Consider the following 24,860-nt stretch of genomic DNA (forward strand, 5'->3'; position numbering starts at 1 on the left):
CAGAGCATTTGGAGAGTGGACATTCTTGTAGAGAAATTACGCAAAGAGAGGCTTTGCCTTCATTCATCTACTTTGCATTTATTTATTTATTTATTTATTTATTTATTTATTTATTTAAGATGAGCCTCCCTCTGTTGCCCAGGTTGTAGTGCAATGGTATGATCTCGGCTCACTGCAACCTCCGCCTCCTGGGTTCAAGAGATTCTCCTGCCTCAGCCTCCCAAGTAGCTGGGATTACAGGTGCGGGCCACCATGCCTGGCTAATTTTTGTATTTTTAGCAGAGATGGGGTTTCACCATGTCGGCCAGGCTGGTCTCAAACTCTTGACCTCAGCTGATCCACTTGCCTTGGCCTCCCAAAGTGCTGGGATTACAGGTATGAGCCACCGTGCCCAGTCCATTAATCTACTTTGCTTTTAAATTTTGTATTATTGTTATTATTTTTGATAGCAATGAAAACAGAGGAGGTATAGGGACATGATGATGAACGCCACCTTGGGGTTGGGGTTGGGTAAAGAAAGGCCTGACTTACTGACTGATTTATTTATTTATTTATTTATTTATTTATTTATTTATTTATTGAGATGCCATTTGACTTTTGTTGCCTGGGCTGGAGTGCGATGGCGCGATCTTGGCTCACTGTAACCTCCGCCTCCCAGGTTCAAGCGATTCTCCTGCCTCAGCCTCCCGAGTAGCCGGGATTACAGGCATGTGCCACCATGCCTGGTTAATTTTGTATTTTTAGTAGAGATGGGGTTTCTCCATTTGGTCAGGCTGGTCTTGAACTCCCAACCTCAAGTGATCTGCCCACCTCGGCCTCCCAAAGTGCTGGAATTACAGGCATGAGCCACAGCACCCGGCCTACTTTTTATTTTTTACTTTTAATTGTGCTGCAAAACATGTAACATATTTACCATCAGAACCACTTTTGAGAGTACGGTTCAGTCATGTTACATAGACACACACTGTTATGCAATAGGCCTCTAGAACTTTATCTTACAAACCAAAACTGTGTCTGCTTTGCTTGTTATTGAATGCTGACTCTGCCCAAAGCATTGTGCTGACCACGAGGACCAAAAAGGAAAGGAAGCAATTGATTGCCAAGCAGAACTTCAGAAAAGACACAGGACTCCATCAGCTTGTCCACCTCCAACTCCCACCCACCCTAAGCAGTTTTGCTAAGGGCAGGAGAGGTGGCAGAGCAGGCAAAGTCTGCCACCTGGTGGCAGGAAAGAGTCACAGTCCACAAGGGAGGCTTCAAGTGGATCCCACAAAAGAAGTAGAGAACAGGAAAGGGGAAGACATTTAGTGGCAGGTATACAAAACAGAAGGAATTGTTGGATAAATGGAAGTGAAAAAACATTTTTGGCCAGGCACGGGGCTCACGCCTGTAATCCCAGCACTTTGGGAGGCCAAGGCAGGTGGATCACCTGACGTCAAGAGTTCAAGACCAGCCTGGCCAACATGGTGAAACCTCGTCTGTACTAAAAATACAAAAAAATTTAGCTGGTCGTGCTGGCACATGCCTGTAGTCCCAGCTACTTGGGGAGACTGAGGCAGGAGAATCGCTTGAATCCAGGAGGTGAGGTTGCAGTGAGTCAAGATCGCACCACTGCACTCCAGACTGGGCGAGAGAGGCGTTTCACCATGTTGGCCAGGCTGGACTTGAACTCCCGACCTCAGGGGACCCACCCACTTTGGGCTCCTAAAGTGCTGGGATTACAGGCATGAGTCACTGACCCCGGCCAATAGCTCTACTTTTAATAACCAAAAAGTGGAGGCAAGCCAAATGCTCATCAATAGGAGAATAGATACATTATGGTATAGACAGTAATAAAAAAGAATGAACTACTGTTTCACAAACAGAATGAACATAACATTGACTGAAAGAAGCCAGGCACACGAGACTGCACACAGTGTAATTCCATTAACACCAAGTTCAGCCACAGACAAAATTCACTGGTGATCACAGAATTTAGAGCAGTAGTTGTCTCTGGTAGGGTTAATGCCTGAGAATGGCATGAGGGACTTTTCTGGGGTGGTGGGAATGCCTGATACCTTGAGCTGAGTGTGGTACGTACGTTGTGCAGCACATTACACGTGTGTATGTATATACACACATTCGCACATGTACATATAAATCTTTCCCTGCACTCTTCCTTCAAAACAATTACCTTTTTTGTTCTTGTCTATTTTTATTTTTTTTTAGTTTATCATCTCTATTATGCTGTAAACTCAGAGGACAGACCTCCAGGCTTTTTGGAGGGTGTCTACTTACATAGTAGGTGTGAATTACATATTTGTAGGATGAATACATGAATGAATGAATAAATGAATGAATTTTGGCATTTTGGGATGCTTTATTCTTGCCCTAGAGGAAATAACACTACTCAGAATTGCATGGAATGGTCAGGAGTAGTGTTCATCAGAAAGTTTAAAAAAATTTTTTAAAATTATTATTATTATTATTTTTTTTTGAGACGGAGTCTTGCTCTGTCACCCAGGCTGGAGTGCAGTGGCCAGATCTCGGCTCACTGCAAGCTCCGCCTCCCGGGTTCACGCCATTCTCCTGCCTCAGCCTCCCGAGTAGCTGGGACTACAGGCGCCCGCCACCTCGCCCGACTAGTTTTTTGTATTTTTTAGTAGAGACAGGGTTTCACCGTGTTAGCCAGGATGGTCTCGATCTCCTGACCTCGTGATCCACCCGTCTCGGCCTCCGAAAGTGCTGGGATTACAGGCTTGAGCCACCGCGCCCGGCCTAACATTATTTTTAAATTAAAAAAAAATTTTTTTTGAGACAGGGTCTTGCTATGTTGCTTAGGCTGGTCTTGAACTTGTAGGTTCAAGTGGTCCTCCCACCCTGGCCTCCCAAAAGCTGGAATTATAGGTGTGATCCATCTTGCATGGCCCCATTGGGACGTATTTTTTTTTTCTTTCATAGATAAGGAAACAGAAGTATCATTTAGTAAGCATCTAACATGTGTCAGGCCCTGTGCTTTGCAAATGTGTCCTTTAAGCTTCATAACAGTTCTTGGGGATAAGCACTGTTTCCTCAAGTAGGAGGAGAAGATGAGATTTAGAGTTCGTAACTCACCCAAAGTCACACTGGAGGGCTGAGGACGGCAGGCGTGCGGGTGATTCGGGCGCTCCCTTCTTGCAGTTCTTCCTTTGCCCTCTGGTCTCTGTGTTCCCTTTGGTATTCCTGGAGAGAAGGCCAGAGCCTTGTTGACACAGCTCCAGAGGGAGTGGGGCACTCCCTGGGGCAGCGTGGCAGCTTCATCTCTACCTTCCCGCGGGCCAAGCACAGTGCCTGGCACACAGCGAGTGCGGGGCAAACCCTCTAGGAGTGAATGGAAAAGCTGTGATGATATGAAAGAATATTATTACATGTTCCCCCTTCCTATACTTACTCATCTTTCATAAACGTGTAGATTAGAAGCGGCTTGAGGGCAGTCTTGGTACAAACTTCTCTGTATGGTGCTCTGTGGTGGGCCACAGTGGCTGAAATGTCCCATTGGAGTAGAAATCGGCAAACTGCACCCTGTGGGCTAAATCTGAAAACTGTCTGTTTGTATAAATAAAGCTTTATTGAAACACGGCTCCACTCATATTGTCTACGGCTACTTTCACTGCATCGTAGAGTTGAGTAGTTGTGATGTGGCCCGCAGGCCCTGCAAAGCCTACAATATTTACTCTCTGGCCTTCACAGAGAAAGTTTGTTGATCCTTACAATTGAGATTCCCTTTGTGGATTCAGCTTGTCTCAGCCTCTTTGAGATGAACTTTGCTGAGAGTGGGATGGCAGGTGCTCTGGTGAAGGAGGAAGTAGGCAGCAGTAGACAAGGGCAGAAGCTTCTAAAGTTTGACCTCCCCCACCTCATAGTTTACTCATTGTTGCCCCAAATTTACACAACTCAAGACAGGAATCCTAGGATGAAGTGCCGGGGTGCAGGCGTTCCCTAAGCCTAGCTGGTAGCTCTTCTCTACCAAAATAATAATAATCCAAACACAGCATTTCGCGAGGCGGAGGCAGAAGGATTGCTTGCGACCAGGAGTTTGAGACTATCCTGGGCAACATAGTGAGACCCCCACACCCACATCTCTACAGAAAATTAAACAGTTAGGCCGGGCGCGGTGGCTCAAGCCTGTAATCCCAGCACTTTGGGAGGCCGAGACGGGCGGATCACGAGGTCAGGAGATCGAGACCATCCTGGCTAACACGGTGAAACCCTGTCTCTACTAAAAAGTACAAAAAACTAGCCGGGCGAGGTGGCGGGCGCCTGTAGTCCCAGCTACTCGGGAGGCTGAGGCAGGAGAATGGCGTGAACCCGGGAGGCGGAGCTTGCAGTGAGCCGAGATCCAGCCACTGCACTCCAGCCTGGGCGACAGAGCAAGACTCCGTCTCAAAAAAAAAAAAAAAGGAAATTAAACAGTTAACCAGGCATGGTCGTGTGCACCTGTAGTCCTAGCTACTCAGGAGGCTGAGATGGGAGGATTGCTTGAGCCCAGGGGATTGAGGCTGCAGTGAGCCATGATGGTGCCACTGCACTCCAGCCTGGGTGACAGAACAAGACTCTGTCTCTTAAAGAAAAATATCCTGGGAGAGGTGCTGTCCACCTCTCCCGTCGCTACAATGAGTGTCTCAGCCTCCTGAGTAGCTGGGATTACAGGCATGGGCCACCATGCTCCTCTAATTTTTTTTTTTTTTTTTTTTTTTTTTTTATTTTTAGTGGATGGGGTTTCACCATGTTGGCTAGGCTGATCTTTTTTTTTTTTTTCATTCAAGATAATTAAATCATTTATTGATTACACATGATATTGGATGATACACAAGCTTCATTCCCATCTATAATTTTATCTGGTACCATTATTCAATTTAGATATATTGCATAGGATGTGCCAACAATCACTTTTATAAACAATAATTCCATGATTTTGCTTGGATAATCCCTTTTAATGGTGAACTTCAGGTCACAATAGTAACTATCATTTCAACTACACCAAGGTTTCAGAAGACAATGGCTTCTCCACCCAAGCAGGTTGTATATAAATTCCAAATACAAACTGGCATCACCCTGAAGGAATTCTAACTTCACACTGTTGGGGAAATTTACCAAGATGGCTTCAGAGTAGACTAACTTCACACAGCACGTTAAAAAAAAAGACATTTATTCAGCGTCACGATCAGACTATTACATTTAGCAATCAACAGCGTGGGTGCGAAAAAACATCTGCATTAAAACCCTTTGTTGGAATGCTTTACACTTTTCACAGAACAGAAACTAAAATAACCTGTTATACAATTAGTCACAAATACAGTCCTCCAGTTTTTGCCCATACAGATGAGTGTTTGTCTAAAACATGTCTTCTTTGTAGTAGCTAGGCCCTGCCACCACTGTGCTTGACTGAATTCACAAATCTGTTGTAACCTGTAGCTTCCCTGGTCATTTCTCTGACTCTCCTCTCCTGGTAAGCTTTGTTTCCTAATTAAAATCTTCTGCCACTGCCATAGCTACTGCTGCTGCTGGAACCTCCATAGCTCCTTGGTTTCGTGGTTTTGCAAAGTATTGGCCTCCACCGCCATAGGGGGCCAGAGCTTCTGCCTCCAGAATTTCTTTCTTTCATGGGTCCAAAATTTGAAGACTGATTGTTGTAATTGCCAAAATCATTGTAGCTTCCACTACTTCCAAAACTGCTTCTATCATTACCAAATCCCTTATAGCCATCCCCACTGTCACCACGTTCATCACCACCACCATGGCTGCCACCAAAGCCACCATGACCACTGAGGTTTCCTCCATGACCAAGGTCCCACAGAAACCACCTCCACGACCAACACCAAAGTTTCCAGAACCACTTAGACCTCTGGCTGGATGAAGCACTCGCCATCTCTTGCTTTGACAGGGTTTTCCTAACTTCACAGCTGTGACCATTCACAGTATGGCATTTCTGAATGACAGTCTTATCCACGGAGTCATAGTCATCAAAGGTGTCAAAGGCAAAGCCCCTTTTCTTGCCACTGCCTTGGTCAGTCATGATTTCGATCACTTCAATTTTTCCGCACTGTTCAAAATAATCTCTTAGGTGATGTTCTTGTGTGTCTTCTTTAACGCTACCAACAAATATCTTTTTCACAGTTAAGTGGGCACCTGGTCTTTGAGAATCTTCTCTCGAGACAGCTCTCTTTGGTTCCACAACTCTTCCATCCACCTTGTGTGGCCTTGTGTTCATGGCGCATCCACCTCCGCCACAGTGGCATATGTGAGAACCAAAGGCCCTGGAGAGCTTGGTGTTTGGATCTCTCATTACCACACCGTCCGGGAACGTTCTCCATTGCTCAGAATGGCTCCTCAGGCTCTCATTGGTTGTTTCAAAGCTCAACCTTCCAATGAAGAGCTTCCTCAGCTGTTCCGGCTCTTTAGGAGACTCTGACTTAGAGATGACGGCAAGAAGAGAGACTTGAAGGATGCTTCTTCCGCGGCGTCCATGGGCAGAAAGCCAGGCTGATCCTGAACTTAGGTGATCCACCCGCCTTGGCATCCTAAAGTGCTGGGATTACAGGCGTGAGCCCTGATGCCCGGCCTTGTTAAGGTTTTTTAACACAAGTGACTCCATTTTGATTCTGGAAACTTTCCCAGTTTCCATGCCAGGTACAGAGCAGGGAGTGGGCACAGTCAGGAAGTAAAGGTGAAAGGAACATCAAGAGCCCGAGAGGGTTGAGGGCTCCCAGCTAGAGGTGATCTTAGTGAGCTAGGGTGGGGAGCATTCAGCAGCCAGAGCAGAGAGAAAAGTAATATGATTCTGGCAAAGAGGGCTGGGCCCTGGCGTGGAGCATTTTAGGGAATGCATGAATCGGAGAGGTGGGAGGCTGTGGTCCCCAGGTGATGGCACACCAAGGTGGAGGACAATGGGAGTGATTGCCCTCACCAGTCCCCAGATGTGTTATCACTGACCTTGTCTAGAATTGCTGGGACATGGTGATAATAAATAATAGACTGACTCTTAGTAGCTTTTATGATTTTTTAAAATTCTCTTGTTACAATGCCACTTCCCTTCACCCTTGGCAGGAAACTGGCCATGGGGCACTGCATATTCCTCTTTCTTCTTCCTTTTTTAGGAGACAGGGTCTCGCTCTGCTGCCCAGTTGGTGTGGTGGTGTGATCATGACTCACTGCAGCCTTGACCTCCAGTGCTCAAGCGATCCTCTCACCTCGGACCCCCAAATAGCTGGGATTATAGGTGCACACCACCACACCCAGCTAATTTTGTGTATTTTTTGTAAAGATGGGGTCTCACTATGTTGCCCAGGCTGGTCTTGAGTTTCTGGGCTCCAGCAATCCTCCCATCTCCGCCTCCCAAAGTGCTGGGATTACAGGTGTGAGCCACTGCACCTGGCCCTGCACTGTGTATTTCTGCAATGCCTCCATGCTAGTCATGAGCTGGTGCTTCCTTCTACTGTCTCCAGATGTTTTCTAGACTGGTGCCCTCTTTCTTCCTTAGTAGGGAGCACCACGGTACCTCAGTCCCACCCTTCACATTGCAGGCAGTTGAGGTGACGTGCCTAGAGTCATAGAGATGGTCAGTGCATGGGTGAGGAAACTCCCAGCTCCCAGGCCTGGGCTTAGCTCATGAGCCACGCGACCTCCTAGCAGGCAGGTGTGAGGCTGCCACAGGAAGGGTGCTGCTGGGAGAGGGGTGCTGCTGTAGCTGGGGAGACAGGATGGCTGTGGGAACTCTCACCCTAACGGGCAGACTGTGGGTTCTCCTGTCCACTAATGGGTACCTCTAGGAACAGGTCCTTCTAATTGTTAGTGAATCTGAGCCTACGGGGCACTAGAGGTGGCTGCCCTGACCCGTTGTGCCATTGATGTGGTGCAGTGAGAAGATAATTCGGCATGAATTAGAAGACAAAAACCACTTCCAAATAACAGGAGCAGCAGCAACAGCTACTACCTGCTGAGTGCTTACTTACTGGTCAATACTCATGGAGCACTTGCTATTTGCCAACCTCCACGCTCAGTACTTTTGAAGCTCACTTAATCCTCCCGGCAGTCCCATGAATTATCCTCTCTTATTATCCCTGTTTTAGGGAAGAGCACATTGAAGCTGATAGAGGTTAAATGACTCGTTCATGATCATCCAGCTAAGAAGTGGCTCAGGAAGAATCAGGATTGAGATCCAGCCGTTCAATACTAAAGCCCACTCAAAACCAGCATATGGCTCTGCACCCACGGATGAGTTCTGGGTGGCATCCCAGGCCCCTGTTCCCAGGACAGGCAGCCAGCAGTCCCGGGAGCAGCCCCTACTCCCCGCTTGCCCTGTCCCCACTGCCTCTCATACACTCTGTCATCAGATATTTCTTGAGTCCCACAACAGGTGTCCTGCAGGCACAGTTCAGGATACTGCCTGGGATAAGCGGGTAGAGGGGTGTGGAGAACGAGTTCTTGGCCATGGTGGCTCGCCATGGGCTGAGCAGAAAGTCAGCATACCCTGGGCCAGCAGAACCCAGTATTTATTTGTAATTACTCTCTGTATCCTCCAGAGATTCTGCTTTACATGAGACAGAGTGGACTAAGAGAAGGAGAGCGAGATTGAGGGTAGGGGATCTTAATGGCTTAGACACTTGCCTAAGCAATCTTTCCTTTAGAGAAATAAAGGGGAAACGTCATGTTCTTCCTCAATGAAGATGTGGAGCATTGCATTACTTTCCATTTTCCTTTGAAAGCCATTGAGAGAAGAACAAATAGATTTTGGCCTAAAATTAACCTCTTGCTGCTTCCAGAATAACTAAGGCTTCTGAGCCCATAGCAGCGTGTTGCAGAACTGGGAGGGATTTCAGATTCTCCTAGTACAATGGCGAAGAAAAGCACAAGTATGTTCAGTAGTATTAGGCTGGGTCTCCTGAGGGGCTTTTTTACTTTTAATTTTTGGGACAATCTCGGTGTCTCACCCAGGCTGTGTGCAGTGGTGCGATCATGGCTCACTGCCTCAATCTCCCCAGGCTTAAGTGATCCCCCCACCTCAGCCTCCTGAGTAGCTGGGAGTACAGGTGCGAGCCACCACACCTGGCTAAGTTTTGCATTTTTTGTAGATATGGGGTTTCGCCATGTTGCCCAGGCTGGTCTTCAACGCCTGTTCTCAAGTAATGCACCCCACTTTGAGTTCCAAAGTGCTGGGATTACAGGCATGAACCATTGCACTCAGCCCCAAGGGGATTTTACATTTGGGCCTGGCTCACAGTTCTCAGCATCTGAGATGAAACAAACCCAGCAAATAGAAGTTCAGAAAGTTGATTTGGCTGGGTTCCCTAGAAGCAATTTAGGTTGTGGTTGCCAAGCCCCCAAGCCATCTGCTTATAAAGTCAGAAAGCCACTTATTCTGGTGTGTGTGAAGGGCACGTCCTATACAGAACGCCTGCTGAGTGTCAGGAGGCCAGCTGCAGCTGACGGGCTCGTGAGTGCACACGGACGGGGGTGAGGCTTTCGATATTCTGCCGAATCCAACAAACGCCTTTCCCCACTCCAGGGAGGTTTCGGTCTGTGAAAGAGACCTGGGACTCCAGGCACATCTGTAATCCTTCTGCCCTTTTCCAGGCCCATTGAAGGCCATCAAAATACAGGTTGCACCTGTCAGGACTCAGGCTGGAGCCGGCCAGGCACCCCGGAGTCAGCCTGCCCCTGAGGTTGTGGGAGGAAAAGCACCAAGTGCAGGCTGAAGACTTTGATTCCAGGTCTCTTATCCCTCTGCGAGGGAGCTGACTCCAGGGCAGTTGAAGGAAAGGTCAGTTTCTTCTGCAGCTTCTCCTTCTTCTCAATTCCTCTCTTGTCTAGCTCCGCAGTTGAGCAGAGCTGAGCAGTGCTAACCTGTGGGGAAATCCAGACAGAAGCTAGAAATCTCCTGCCCAGATACTGGGGAGGGAATTTCTCAGACGAGGTTCAACCTGTCAGGTCCTGTCAAAGTCCCAGGCTATGAGCTTAAGGGTACCTGCCTCATGGTCCAGTTTGAAGGGCTGATTTCTCCTGACATCCTTACCCATGCTTTTCTAACCTGACTCCACATCTCCAGAAAGTTGCCGTTCACCCCTTCCCCTTCCTGTTCCAGCAGTGCTCGCAGAGAGGCCGAGGCTTCATGTCACAGATCAGGAAGCAGAAAGGGAGTGGCTACTCTGTGTTTGAATCCCGGCTCTGCACACTGATGAGTTGTGTGGTCCTGGGAAAATGTCTTGCCTGCTCTGAATGTTAGTTTTTACACCTGTACTTTAGTTATGAAAGATTTTACACTATCAGGTCCCCTGATGGGTTGGCAATTAGTTGAGTAATCTGCTTCATTTTTTTTTTTTCCCCGAGACAGAGTCTTGCTTTGTTACCCAGGCTAGAGTGCAGTGGTGCAATCTCAGCTCACTGCAACATCTGCTTCCCAGACTCAGGTGATTCTCCTGCCTCGGCCTCCTGAGTAGCTGGGATTACAGGCACCTGCCACCACGCCTGGCTAATTTTTGTATTTTTAGTAGAGATGGAGTTTCACCATGTTGGCTAGGCTGGTCTTGATCTCCTGACCTTGTGATCTGCCCGCCTTGGCCTCCCAAAGTGCCGGGATTACAGGCATGAGCCACTGCACCCAGCCAATTTGCTCCAGTTTTAGAGAACAAGATTGGAAGACTTCCTCACACACAACCTCAGGAATCAGGGCGAGGAATCCATCTGAACACCTCATGCTCACAGCCAATTGTTCCTGTATTGCGCACTGGTCCTGGCTTCACCTTGAATTAAGAAGTCATGATGTAGGCCGGGCGCGGTGGCTCACGCCTGGAATCCTAGCACTTTGGGAGGTCGAGGCCGGTTGATCACTTGAAGTCAGGGGCTTGAGGTCAGCCTGGCCAACACCGTGAAACCCCTTCTCTACTAAAAATACAAAAAAAGTAGTTGGGCGTGGTGGCACTTGCCCGTAGTCCCAGCTACTCAGGAGACTGAGGCAGGAAAATCGCTTAATCCTGGGAGGTGGAGGTTGCAGTGAGCCGAGATCGCACCACTGCACTCTAGCCTGGGCGACAGAGAGAGACTCCATCTCAAAAAAGAGGACGAAAAAAAAAAGAAGCCATGTCTGAGGTCTAGAATACTAAGTCATTGTCCCTTCAGCACGTGGCCAGGCATTGCCTGCTTAAACCCCAAACTGTGAGGGTTGGCATGGTTTGCGAAATATGCTGCAGTATGTAGCAATTGGGTATCTTTTGGAGGGAGCTTAAGGAACTGCTACTCCCATCAATTCTGTGAGATGGAATTGCTTTTGTCCTCAGAAGCAGATGAGTGGGCTCTCTAAGATGAGCTGGGATATCCCATAATTTGAGAAAAAAGCTGTCCGTGTCCCCAAACCAAAGCACCAGCAGATAAAGAAGGCACTATTGTCCCAACAGGTTGACTCCAGGCTTTCCTGCCTGATCGGGTCAGAAGCTCTCTGCTGGTGCTAGCGGAGAAGACCTGAGCGGCACGAGCTTCTACCTAGATTTTGTGGGGATAGCACACCACCTGGATCTGACAGGTGGAGCTCACTGTTGCTCGATGGTCGGGGGAAAGAAGGCAGGGAATTTAGTTGCTATCCTGCTGTGGCTGACCATACTTTCCAATAGGCCAGGCCTGAACCTCAGGGTCTGCCTGTGACCCACCAGCCATGCCACGCTCAGTCCTGTCTGCTGGGATGTCTGGGCATGAGCCCAGCACAGTGGGTGGTTATCGTGGAGATAGGAGACATGTGCTCCCTGCCAAAGGCCAGTTTCAGGAAACTGATGAGACCTCTGCTCTTATTCGGGATCTCTGAACATCCAGTGGTAGGGACAGCTAGTCTTGCTAACAGAATCCTTCCTTTCTTAGGGTCTGACACCATCTCAGTGATGGTGGACATCATAATGATCTCAGGGGATACAACAGGACCTGGTTCTGTTGTGCAGAAGTTGATTGCTCATCTGTGGTCCCCTCACTCCCAGACCAACGACCAGAGGGAGAACTTGAACTGGTTTCTAGAAGGGCCCCACAGAGGCAATGCTTAATGCAAGAGCACCCTCTCCTTTTCACTCCTCTCATCCCACCTGCTCATTCCACTAAGAATGGTTGTTTCCAGCCTGGTTTTTGGAGTTCCTGAGATGCACAATCAGGAACTGGGTGGTAAGAGGAGTCTGACGTTTGTTGAACAAAAGCTGAGCTTCTGTATACCTGGATCTTGAAAGGCAGAGACGCCGGCTTTTGGAAAAGTGCCGTGGCTCCATATCTGAACCGTTTAATGTAACTTGACAGACACAATATGGGGAGTCCTTTGTGATTATTATTTGACAGCTGAGTACTTTGGGAGGTCGAGGTGGATGGACACCTGAGGTCAGGAGTTCGAGAGCAGCCTGGCTAATTTTTGTATTTTTGTGGAGATGGAGTTTCATCATGTTGGCCAGGCTAGTATCGAACTCAGGTTATCTGCCTGCCTCGGCTTCCCAAAGTGCTGGGATTACAGGCGTGAGCCACTGCACCTGGCCAGATTTCTTGGTTTCAAGTAACAGACATCAACTCTGGATATCTTAAGCATACAGAGAGTACTGGGAATATATCTTGCCCCCACAGAATTGGTGTGAGATACGCCCATAAACCAAAGGGGCTCTGCAGGGCTGTTCTGTCTAATCATGGTCCTGAAACAGTTTGCTGCACCAGGATGAGCTGGTATCTCGATGGCAACCATGTGATTCTGTCATTCACTCTAGTAAAATTTCTGGAGACATAGGTCCCTAAGCCTAAATTGTGGACCCTCCCCATGGCTGCCCTGGAACTTGGAGAGCGAAATTGACACCTGTGGCCCCCGCAGAGACGCTGCCCACTGACTCAAAGTTCACATCCAGTGGGCTACAGGGTCAGTACATTACGCTGTTTGTGTGTGATCATTTAGTATTCTTGTTTCTTGTGTGGGTTTTCAGCAAAAGTAATTGTACAGTTTCGGTCCTCTCTGAGTGCGGCTGGAGAGAGCTGTGTCTTTTCTGCTCCCCACTGTCAAAGTTAGAGCAGCATCTCCACCAGGCTGGAGTGACCATGGCCTTAGAAACTGCAAGAAAAGCGTTGGGGTGTTTAGCCTTTTTTGAGCTTTGGATCCTTTTGACATCTGGTGAAAGAATATCTCCTTTTTCCCTTCACCCAGTTTTCTCTTTTATTTTCTATTTTTATGTTAATTTCACTGCATTTATATTGTTTTGTGAACTTTTGCAATGTCCTTCCCTGTTTTTTTTTTTTTTTTTTTTTATACGGGGGTGGTTTGAAATGAGCACGTGCAGCTGGTCTGATGCCACAGGCCCACTGTAGACACACTCACAGACCCAAAGGGATGAGCTAAAGCATGATGCCCTCAGAGGCTTGCCTCGTGGACCATGATGATCTCTGGTTTTTCTTCTTTGCTGGCATTTGGGGGATTGATGTTGAGGCTGGGCTCTGAGCAGTCAGCTCACCCCTGCTTAGCATTCAGTGCAGACTGTCAGAGTGTGCCTGCCAGGCACGTTCGTGGAGAAGGGAGCTCCTGAAACTCAGCTACCCTTCTCTTTTCTTAGTAGAGAATGAGGAGGGTCTCAATGCAGACCCGAGGCCTGTGCCTCCAGGTGGGAACCCTGGAGTGGATGGTAGGATGTGCTGTTGGACAGTCCTGCCTGGCAGACAGCTGCACATTTGGAATGGGTGTATGGTCCAGTGTGTCACTGCAGTGGTGAAAGTAGCATGTTCAGTGTGTGGGATTTTAGGGTGACACTGATCGTGACTCATGAAAGCCACTGAGTACAGAACCATGAAAGCAACTTGGCAACCAGAAGCGTGATGGCTTTAAACCACAGGATGAGCGTTGAGGGGCTTGCCATTCGAGGGGTCTAGTTGGATTCTTGCCTCCTCATTGGAACCACAATCTGGCTAGAATCTCATACTTACTAACAGAGAGGTGGTGCAACTTTACACTCAAGACACTGCGTGCAGACTGTCTGGGTTTAATCCCAGGACTAACTCTTGTCGTGTGACCTTGGAACATATTCTTCATCTGCAAAATGGGAGAAATTGTAGATTTTATTGTGTGGAGTAAGTTACCTAATAGATGAAAATCACTCAAATGTGTGCCTGGTGCATGGTTAGCTCGTTTCTATGCCCAGAATATATCATCGCTTGGGCCTGTGAACTTGTATTAATCCATCGAATTTTATTATTATTATTTTTTGAGATGGAATCTTGCTCTGTTGTCCAGGCTGGAGTGCAGTGGCACGATCTCGGCTCAATGCAACCTCCGTCTCCCAGGTTCAAGCAATTCTCCTGCCTCAGCCTCCCCGAGTAGCTGGGATTACAGGCACCCACCACCAAACCCAGCTGATTTTTGTATTTTTAGTAGAGATGGGGTTTCACCATGTTGACCAGGCTGGTCATGAACCCCTGACCTCAGGTGATCTGCCTACCTCAGCCTCCCAAAGTGTTGTGGTTACTGGCGGGCGTGAGCCACTGTGCCTGGCCTGAATTTGAATTCGAAAGAGGAATGAGTGATTGGGGATGGGAGGGTAGGAAAAATAATAGGGGATGCATTTCATGGCAGTGCTCCCTTTACAAAATGCTTCTGGAATTTTGCCAGTAAATTATCAGAATCTGGTCCTCATTTGCTGCCCACGGCTCACTTACAAGCTCTCAGATCTTTACACACAGATTAGGAGTTTACTACTTTGAGCCATTCACACATCTTTTTAATGAGACCATGGCTCTTTGGCTTGTGGGGGTTGAAAACGTGTCATGTTTTTACAGCAAGACAGAATATTGTGGCAGAACGCAATCCACTGGTATCCTGGCGGACACCCGAAGAAACATACGGCTTTCCGGCTAGTGCAGGTGCGGACTTTGACTCCATCATTCCCAAACATACCTTTTCCTGATGTGGGGAGATACCACAGAAAAGACACATCAATCTTCATGAGGCTGGGAGAAATCCCAGGCCTGCCCTCACCTCCTGGTGGACGGCTTGTTAGTTGTGATTCACCTCACCTCTGATCACATCTCGGCAAGGCAGATAACGCTCAGGGTAGCCAGAGGCATTGGAGGGGAGATAGGAATTTGGGTTGCTGCATGATCTGTGTGCACAGTGACATCCACTCCCCTCCCCGGTGCCCAGGCAGATCTTGCGGCTGCAGCAGCAGCAGAGCAGGGCGGGAGCAGTCTGCTCGCTGTGCCCCTAACCTGCTGGCCCATCTGATATTGGTGTCCTGTTGCTGGGCTTATAGTTAGAGGGCTTTTAAAGCATCTCAATCTTTGGGAACCCCCACTTTTATGTTCAGACCCACACCCACTGTTTTACCTGAAGGCAGTAAGATCACCAGGAGGAGGAGTAACGCAGAAAGATGGAGGTTCATGGCCGAAGAGGTCACAGAGCTGAAACTCCCAGTCGTGGCTGCCTGAGAGGCTCCTTTATAGAGCTGGGCTGGGCTGGGTGGGGCTGGACGCTGGCCTCACTCTTCCTGGAGGGGCAGACTGAGGAGATCACAGGGTTCTGCAGGATTCGAGGGAGAAAAGGCCCTGGGCCATTCAGTGCTACCTCCTTTTCTACAAACCGCAGGAAAAGAAGAGACTCAGCTAAGGCTGTCGTGTTTCCTGACAGCAGCACGGGAGAAAAGACCAGGATCCCCATGCCTAGGCCTGAGCACTTTCCCTCTCCCTTCAAGTGTACTTTGATAGAAACATGACAGTGAAAACGCCTGCTCTGTGTCTTCTTTCCTCTGCGTCACCACGGAAAGCTCGGGAGCGCAGAGAAAGGGGGTTACGAAACACAGGCTTAATTTAAGCCTGGAAAGGCAGTTCCAAGACACAGAGGCTCTCAAGGTGTCAACCACTGGTCTGACCAGGAGAAGGGGCTCAGAACCAGTGGAGAAGGGACAGCTTCCTTGTCTGGTGGCTGACTTATTTACCTGGCTGAAGGCAGATACTGCGAAAAACAAAAAAGGCCTGGAAAAGTTTGCTGATGGACTTTGTTTTCCAAATGACTGGTATGAAATGTTGGCTAGGATTAGGGGACTTCGAAGCTTCTAGGAGAGATTTCTTTTTTGGAGTTGAGGAGTTGAAACTACCCCTTAGAAGAGTTGGTTCAGTGCTGTGTTCAAGGTTGGACGCACGGTGTCCAGAGTGGAGCCAGACAGGGCTTGTCTGGAGTGACAGAGACTCAGCCCTGGGGAAGGGCCCTTGGGCCTGTCTCTCTTGGGGTAATGAGGGATGTCTCAGAGTGAAGATGACACTAACTTTGGTTTTGTTCTGACCCTTAAGGCAGGCTTGTACCCAGGCAGCCCACGACCACAGGGCTCTGAGTGTGTAGCGTGGCAGTAGAGCATGGCGTTACTGGCTATGCTCTGCTTTGCAGGCTTACACGCTCAGATGCATTATGTAGCATCTCAGCCTCAAGATCTGCTTCTCAAAAAGTGCATTGGAAGCTTTTGCGTGTGTTTTCTTTTTGAGGATGAAATGAGATACAGCTTATAAAATGCTTTGCATGCACACTGCCATACAGTAGGTACCCAATATTATTACTATTATTAATTTTTTTTTGAGACAGAGTCTCGCTCATCACCCAGGCTGGAGTGCAGTGGCCCAAACTCGGCTTACTGCAACCTCCACCTCCTGGGTTCTAACGATTCTCCTGCCTCAGCCTCCGAAGTAGCTGGGACTACAGGTGCCCGCCACCACACCTGGCTAATTTTTGTATTTTTAGTAGAGATGGGGTTTTGCCATGTTGGCCAGGCTGGTCTGGAATTCCTGACCTCAGAGGATCCACTTGCCTTGGCCTCCCAAAGTGCTGGGATTACAGGCATGAGCCACCCCACCCGGCCAATACAGTAAGCACACATAGTCTTAATTTTCTGGTTCTTGCTTACTAATCTTTCCCTACTCCTAGGTTATAAAACTATTTCCTATATTATCTTTCTTTTTTCTTTATTATTTTTCTTTCTCATTTAGCTCTATAACCACCTGTGATGATTTCTGTGTATGGTGTAAATTAGTTTATTTTTCCCCCTATGGAAAACCAATTGTTTCAAGACCAAAAATTATTGAAAAGATTGTTGTTTCTCTACTGTTTAGCTGTTTAGCTGTGCCACCTTTGTTTTAAATCAGGCTCCGCACATGCATGAGTCTGACGCTGGAAAACTTCATCTGCTCTATTGTTCTCTTTGTCTATATTTGCACTAACGCCATGCTGCCTTACTGCTATAGCTTTGTAATAAGTTAATACGCTTTTAAATAAGATCTATCTATCTATCTATCTATCTATCTATCTATCTATCTATCTATCTATCTATCTATCTATCTATCTATCTATCATCTATCTATCATCTATCTATCTATCATCTATCTATCATCTATCTATCTATCATCTATCTATCATCTATCTATCTACCTATCTTCTATCATCTATCTATCTATCTATCTATCATCTATCTATCTATCATCTATCTATCTATCATCTATCTATCATCTATCTATCTATCTATCATCTATCTATCTATCTATCATCTATCTATCTATCATCTATCTATCTATCATCTATCATCTATCTATCTATCTATCATCTATCTATCTATCTATCATCTATCTATCTATCTATCTATCATCTATCTATCTATCATCTATCTATCTATCTATCTATCTATCATCTATCTATCTATCTATCATCTATCATCTATCATCTATCTATCTATCTATCTATCTATCTATCTATCTATCTATCATCTATCTATCATATATCTATCTATCTTCTATCATCTATCTATCTATCTATCTATCTATCATCTATCTATCTATCATCTATCTATCTATCATCTATCTATCTATCATCTATCTATCTATCTATCATCTATCTATCTATCATCTATCTATCTATCTATCTATCTATCTATCTATCATCTATCTATCTATCATCTATCTATCTATCATCTATCTATCTATCATCTATCTATCTATCTATCTATCTATCATCTATCTATCTATCTATCATCTATCTATCTATCTATCATCTATCTATCTATCTATCTATCTATCTATCTATCTATCTATCTATCCATCCTTCTATCTATTTATGAGTCTGTCTCCATCAGAGCCATATCTTCCCACTTACCTTTTTTTTGTGGGTGTCTTGGCTAGTTTTGTTTTTTTCTTTCATTTCCATACAGATTTTAGAATCAGATGGTCAAGTTTCCCCAAACAACAGTTCATTATGCTGTTAGTCTTGATTTTTCTCTTTTGTGATGTACAACCTCCTGAATGCCTGTGGGTTGTTGTATTTGTGGACTGAACACATCTTGTATTCATGTGGTAATGAACACTTTACACGAAATGAAGTTGGAAAAGATTCTACTTCCTAGAGAACAGTGAAAATCCCAAGGACCTGTCTTCCTATCCTATGAATCCCAGAAGATACCAGTGGGTACACAGAGCTCCTATACCTTAACTTCCCTGGTTAATCTCTTGGGCTTAGGGAGCCTGGAAGTGGAGAGGGGTAGTGTCCGGGGCTCTGACCAAGGGCTCCAAGCTTCATAACAGAGCGTAGTAACACAAGGCAGATGATTTAAAGATGACTCACTGCATTTTCCTAGACAATCCTTTTAGAGGATCTTTGTCCTCATACCCAGCCCATCCCTAGAGAGTTCTTGAAGATGCCAACCTTACTGAAGGTCAGGGATACATTCCCATGGCCCTGCTTAACTCACGCCTGTCCCTTTAGGTGGAATCACTTATGTCAGAAGGAAGATCAGAGTCAGTGCAAGGAGGTAGCATCTCATGTCTGATGAGGGGATCCCAGAGCCTATAATTTCCAGAAGGAGGTGGGGACACCTCTCCCATTGATCTGGGGGGTCATTGGGGCTGTAGTGTGGCTTTACTTTGCCATATAGAACTGATGGGAGAACCGAGGTGAAGGTTAGAAGTTAGAAGGTGAGAGTAAGAATGACTTCCTATATTGCTTCCCACTACTTAAAAACTGGGGGATTTCAACCCAGAAGAATAAAGGGCCTGAACATAACATTCCTCTGGTTCTTCAGGCTACTGGCAAAGCTGGACTTAAATTCTGGCCCTTCTGAGGCTTGCTTCAGGTATCTCCACTCATTCACCATGTTCCTCTAACTGTATATTGGGATAGGGCTTAGAGTGAGGGTTAAAGCTCCAAGAGATGACTTCAGACCAAAACCCAAGCCCAAACCCGAGCAGGAAGAGTCTGTCTGGTTTCATATACCAGTTACTTAGACATGAAATTAATAAAGCAATTACTTTCTGCACCTGGGAAAGTTCAGAGAGAAAAATAAGATCTGGTTGTCCCAAGTGATCAAGAAACGCACCTGCCTGGAAGGGACTGTGTAACCAGGTGAATCAATTTATTACCTTTAGTAGGATTTGATTGCGTTTGATTCTTGGTGCATGCAGCAGTGTAGTCTCTGCATGATTCCTTTGGCTGTGAATAGCATCAGTGGTATCTGTAATTCCTCAGTGGCTTGGCTGCAATTGCTAATGGAAGCTATGGTGAGGCTTTGCAGGGGATAGGGATGCCATGTTGGCCAGTCTTCAAGCCCTGGTTGTGGCAATGATGGACCAAGCATGCCTGACCTTGGGTCACTGGGTGGTGTATGTGGGCACCAATGTTAGCAGGTCCAGGTGGGACAACTCCAGGCAGATTTCTTGGTACTGGCAGTGACAGTGGAGGGCTGGATGGGTGGGTAGGTTCTCAGGTCCCTGGGCAGCATGAATGGTGTGAGTGAGGGTAGCAGTGGTGCAGGATAACACTCAGGCTCCCAGGTGCACTTGCTAATGTTAGTGGTGGCTATGATGGGCTTGGCAGGCTAGTCTCTAGGCTCCTAGTTAACACATGTGAGTGGCTGCGGTTGATGTTGTTGGCAGCAGGCTAGGTGGGCCCATCTTCAGGTCCCTAGGAGGAGTGCACAAGGATCAGAGATGGTGGAATGGATCGGGTAATTCCCAGTCCTCAGATGGGGTGCTCAGTATCTGGGGGCATGATGTCAAGGCCTTGGTGGTGTGCAGGAGTGTAGGCTGCAGTAGGTGGGGCTGAGCGATCTATGGTGGTGAGTGAACAGCCTGACCTCAGAGATTGTGCTAGAGCACAGCAATTCTGCTGCTGGTATGGGTATGGTTAGTCTCAACAGTCCCTTGCAAGGAGCTATCAGGCTCTGGGAGTTCACACTTCATTTCCAGCAGTAGCAGTAGCTGCCATGGTGTGTATGGGGAGGGAGCCTGTACTCAGAACAGACACAAAAGCACAGAGGATGTGCTTCTGATAGGGATGAGGATGGTGATCACAGCCCTAAGCAGAAAATTCTCAGGCTCTGAGTAGTGCTTGCTTCAGCTCCTGGCTGCAATGTTGTTCAGAGAAGTGGAGGGATCCTGCCTTCTGGGTGTGAGCTCAAGCACAAAGGCCTTGCTACTGGTGAGGGAGTAGTTGCTAGTCACAGACCCAGACAAGCAGCTCCTGGGTTCACTCACATTGGCTGCCAGTAGCAGCAGCAGCAGCTGTAGTGTTGTGCATGGGAGGAAAGGAAGAGGCCTCACCCTCTGTGGATGGGCTCCAGCAAGGGGTTGTGCTGCTAGTGAGGGCAGGGTGTTATTTACAGACCCAGAGAGGCAGCTCTCAGGCCAACTTGTTTTGACTTCTGGCAGTACCAGCAGCTGCTGCAGTGGCCTAGGGGGTGAGCCCAAGCATAGATGTCATTCTACTGGTGGGGGTGGGGTTTTCTCACAGTCCCAGACAGGAGCTGTCAGGCTCTGAAAAGCTCACAGTGGGACTCCCTTTGTCTCTGGGAGAGTCTCCTGGGTGCACTGCACCATCCTTTCCCTAGGGAGTAGTAGTCCACTTGGGCTAGAGTGCTGTGGACTCTGTAGCACCACTGGGTTCATCCAGTGCGAGCCACTGCAGCCATCTGGGTGGACATCAGGGGATATCAGTCGGTGTTCTCCTCTGTGGAGATGTGGGGCCTGTTGGTTCCCAGGACAGAATTCAGTCTGGTGGAGGCTGGGCTCTTGCAATAGCACTGTGTTGCAGCCTCTTAGATCTCAGGGGATGTGTATAACTCAACATGACTTCCCTGTGTGGAGCAATGCCCTTGAGCGGTATCCTGATCACCACCCACACTAATCTCAGGGCCCACGTGGGAAAAAAGCCCTCCTGTTGCTAGGGTTACAGTAGTCTGAGATGGAGATGTGAACCAGTGAGAATCTCTCACTTACCTTTTCCCAGCAAATGGGAGCCACTCCAGGCTCCTAGCCAACCCACATCCTTCTCCTTCTATGCCTCAAGTGTTTCCTGTGACTTCTCTGTTGAACTCTGGAGTTTTCTCATAGATGTTCTATCTTAGGTGTAATTCACAATTTTGTTTCTTTTTTTCTGGAGAGGGAGAGTGTCCCATGTCTTTACTCAGGCGTCTTGACAAAATGAAACTTTGTGCCCTTTGACCAATATCTCCCCTCTCTGCACTCCTGGCCCCAGCCTCTGGTAACCACCATTCTCCCTGCTTCTGACATTGACTTTTCTAGATTCCACATATAAGTAACATTATGCAGTATTTGTCTTTCTGTGCTTGGCTTATTTCACTTAGCATAATGCACTAAGGGTATTTTAATGCTGTGCTTAGGAGTTTAAGCTGGGGGAATCAAGTCCACACTTGTTTTAATATGGGTTTATGGTGTTGTAAAATCAAAGCCATGGAGACCCATTGCAAGGCTTTATGACTCCAAGATCAAGTGAGAAGTAAAGTAAGAGTATTGGCAGTAGTGCAAAAAGGAGAATATTCATCTCAAGAGCAATAAGAAATAAAATAAATACTTGATTTTTGTTATCTGTGGAATTTAGAAAGACAAAGGTAGTTAGGATAATTTCCAGGTTTCTGGTTTAAGTTTGTGGGTTCAGTGGTGAAGTTCACTGGAAACACCAGAGGTTTTGGGAGGAAGGATGAGAAGACAATTAGTAATGTTTTGGATAGGTTGAGTCTGAGTTTCCTGTAGGATGTCTAGGTGGAGCAGCCAAGTAGACAGTTGGGAAGTTTAAAAGTGGAACTGAGATTGCATACATAAATTTTAGAATCAATAGTCAAAGAGTCATAAAAATGGATGAATTCAGCAAGAGAGATTCAGAAGAGTAAGAGGAAAATAAGATCGAGGAACAAATCTCACATCAGCATTTGTGGCAAAAAAAGGGGAGGTAGAATTGTGGAAAAGACTTTGACAATGTGCCTGAAAGATACAAAGCAATCCAGGAAGATTGTGATGTGATACAGAACAGGAACACCATCTTAAGAAGCAAATACTTGGAGAGGATGCTGATGTGGTTTGGCTCTGTCCCTACCTAAATCTCACCTTGAATTGTAATAGTCCTCAGGTGTCAAGGGCAGGGCCAGGTGGAAGCCATCCTGAAGTGTTTTCCACAGGGCAAATGCATAAATCAATTTCAGTTTTATAAAAGGTCATTTTGGTTACCAAGTGGAGGATAAATGGTAAATATCAAAAAATGATATGGGAGCCATTTAAGAGGCCATTTACTGAGTTTGGTGACAGAGGTGATGGCATGGACGCAGTGGCAACAGTGGAGATAGAAATTGGCGAGTACGAACTGTATGTTGGAGGCAGAACTGGGAACATTTGATGAGCAGTTCAATGTGGACGGGGTGAGGGAAAAGCAGTGTCCAGATCATGTCAGGTATCGTTCTGAAAATGGCATGGGGCTGGCAGGAGGTTGGGGCTTCCTTGTCCCCTGGTGTGTGGAGCCTCCAGATTTGTTCTTTTTGCTTAGTCTTGCTTTAGCTATGTGGGCTCTTTTTTTGGTTCCATATACATTTTAGGATTGCTTTTTCTAGTTCTGTGAAGAATGATGGTGGCATTTTGATGGGAATTGTGTGCAAAGTTAAGTGAATTTAAATTCTCTGACATCAATTTTCTCTGTGAAATAGGAAGCCAGAGGTTCTGCTGAGAGTAGGATGGGGGTGGGGAGTGATGAGGGCAAATAGCATCTGAGGTTGACTAGAATATATAAAAAAAAAGAACAACCAAATTTCTAAACTCAGCTTTCCTGTGGAGTCATGTGATGTGTTCTAGTGGCTTTCAGAAGCCTGAGAGCAGAACCAGTTCTATAGATGGCTTTTCTTCTGGGCAAATGTGGTGAAAGAAAAATGAAGAATAATCAGTGTTCTAGAAAAACAGTTGGTTGCTTTGATGTCATTTAGGTCATAGAGATTACTCAGGAAGATTGAAGATTAACACTTGTTAGGGGTTGAATTGTAACCCCACAAAAGATGTTGAAGTCCTAACCTCCATCAGCTGTGAATGCGACCTTAGTTGAAAATAGGGTCTTTACATAGATCAAGTTAAGATGAGGTCATTAGGGTGGACTCTAACCCAATATGACTATGTCCTTATAAGAAGGGCAAAGTTGGACCCAGTCACAGATATAAACAGAGGGAAGACAATGTGAAGACACAGGAGAATACCACCCAGAACCAAGGAATGGAGTGGCTATCGGAAGCCAGGAGGCCTGGAACCGTTCCTTTACTGACAGCCCTCTGAAAGAATCAACCCTGCCAACAACATGATCTCAGACTTCTGACCTCTGAAACAATGAGACAACACATTTCTGTCATTTAAGCCAATCGGCTTGTAGTACTTTGTTATGGCAGTCCTAGAAAACTCACATTAAAAAAATTTTTTTTTTGAGATGGAGTCTCACTGTGTCGCCCAGGCTAGAGTGCAGTGGCTGGATCTCAGCTCACTGCAAGCTCCGCCTCCTGGGTTTACACCATTCTCCTGCCTCAGCCTCCTGAGTAGCTGGGACTACCGGCCCCCGCCACCTCGCCTGGCTAGTTTTTTGTATTTTTTAGTAGAGACGGGGTTTCACCGTGTTAGCTAGGATGGTCTTGATCTCCTGACCTCGTGATCCGCCCGTCTTGGCCTCCCGAAGTGCTGGGATTACAGGCTTGAGCCACCGCGCCCGGCCACATTTTTTTTTTAACAAAAAAATTGCATTTTCTTGATCTGATATCACATGTATGTAAGAACATGGTCCATACTCTTATTGAGATTGTAGTCAAGTGGAGGAAGCAAATGTCAAAGAAAAACAAAGGCACAAATATAAAATTCTAATATTCTATATGCTCAGGATGAGAAAGGTTCCTTTGAGAGAGATTTACAAGAGAGAACCTAATTTTTTATTGGGTTTCTTACATTCTGTGGAAGAGACAGATACTGTCCCTCTAAATGAGACTAAATGTTAGGTGAGGATGAGAAGGTGAGTGGTACAGATTTCCAGACTGTGCAAAGAGCACATGTGAAAGCTTTGAGGTTGACGTGTTTGAGAATAGTGAAGGCCAGTATGGTGCAATGCAGCGAGAGACAGAACAAATGAGAGGACTTGGGTCGGGGGATAAGCCAGGGGCCAGACCAGTATCCACACTAAGAAGTTTCCACTTTAACCCAAAAGGAAGCCATCCTGAAGGGTTTTCCACAGGGCAAATGCATGAATCAATTTCAGTTTTCATAAAAAGGTCATTTTGGTTACCAAGTGGAAGATAAATGGTAAATATCTAAAAATGCTATGGGAACCATTTAAGAGGCCATTTACTGAGTTTAGTGACAGACAGTGATGGCATGGATGCAGTGGCAGCAGTGAAGACAGAAATGGGCAGGTGTGAACTGTATGTTGGAGACAGAACTGGGAATGTTTGATGAGTGATTCAATGTGGACCGGGTGAGGGAAAGGCGGTGTCTGGATCATGTCAGGTTTCGTTCAGAAAATTGTGAAGTGGGGCTTGCATGTCCTCTGGTGTGTGGAGCCTGGGTCAATGAACAGCCTTCAGTCA

At 46.7% G+C, this 24,860-nt stretch overlaps 2 protein-coding genes across 2 annotated transcripts in view; both read right to left on the minus strand.

The window, feature by feature from the left end:
* Positions 1–24,860, minus strand: part of CTSB (cathepsin B) — a 156,668-nt gene that overhangs the window by 91,136 nt on the left and 40,672 nt on the right. The gene's annotated exons all lie outside the window — the stretch shown is intronic.
* On the minus strand, positions 14,724–15,383 carry DEFB136 (defensin beta 136). The gene is made up of 2 exons (XM_050801143.1): positions 15,329–15,383; positions 14,724–14,905 (listed from the first exon to the last, which is right to left on the minus strand). The coding sequence occupies exons 1-2, from the start codon at positions 15,381–15,383 to the stop codon at positions 14,724–14,726; spliced, it is 237 nt and encodes a 78-aa protein (XP_050657100.1).

Source organism: Macaca thibetana, chromosome 8 (assembly GCF_024542745.1).
Source record: "Macaca thibetana thibetana isolate TM-01 chromosome 8, ASM2454274v1, whole genome shotgun sequence".
Lineage (NCBI taxonomy): Eukaryota > Metazoa > Chordata > Mammalia > Primates > Cercopithecidae > Macaca > Macaca thibetana.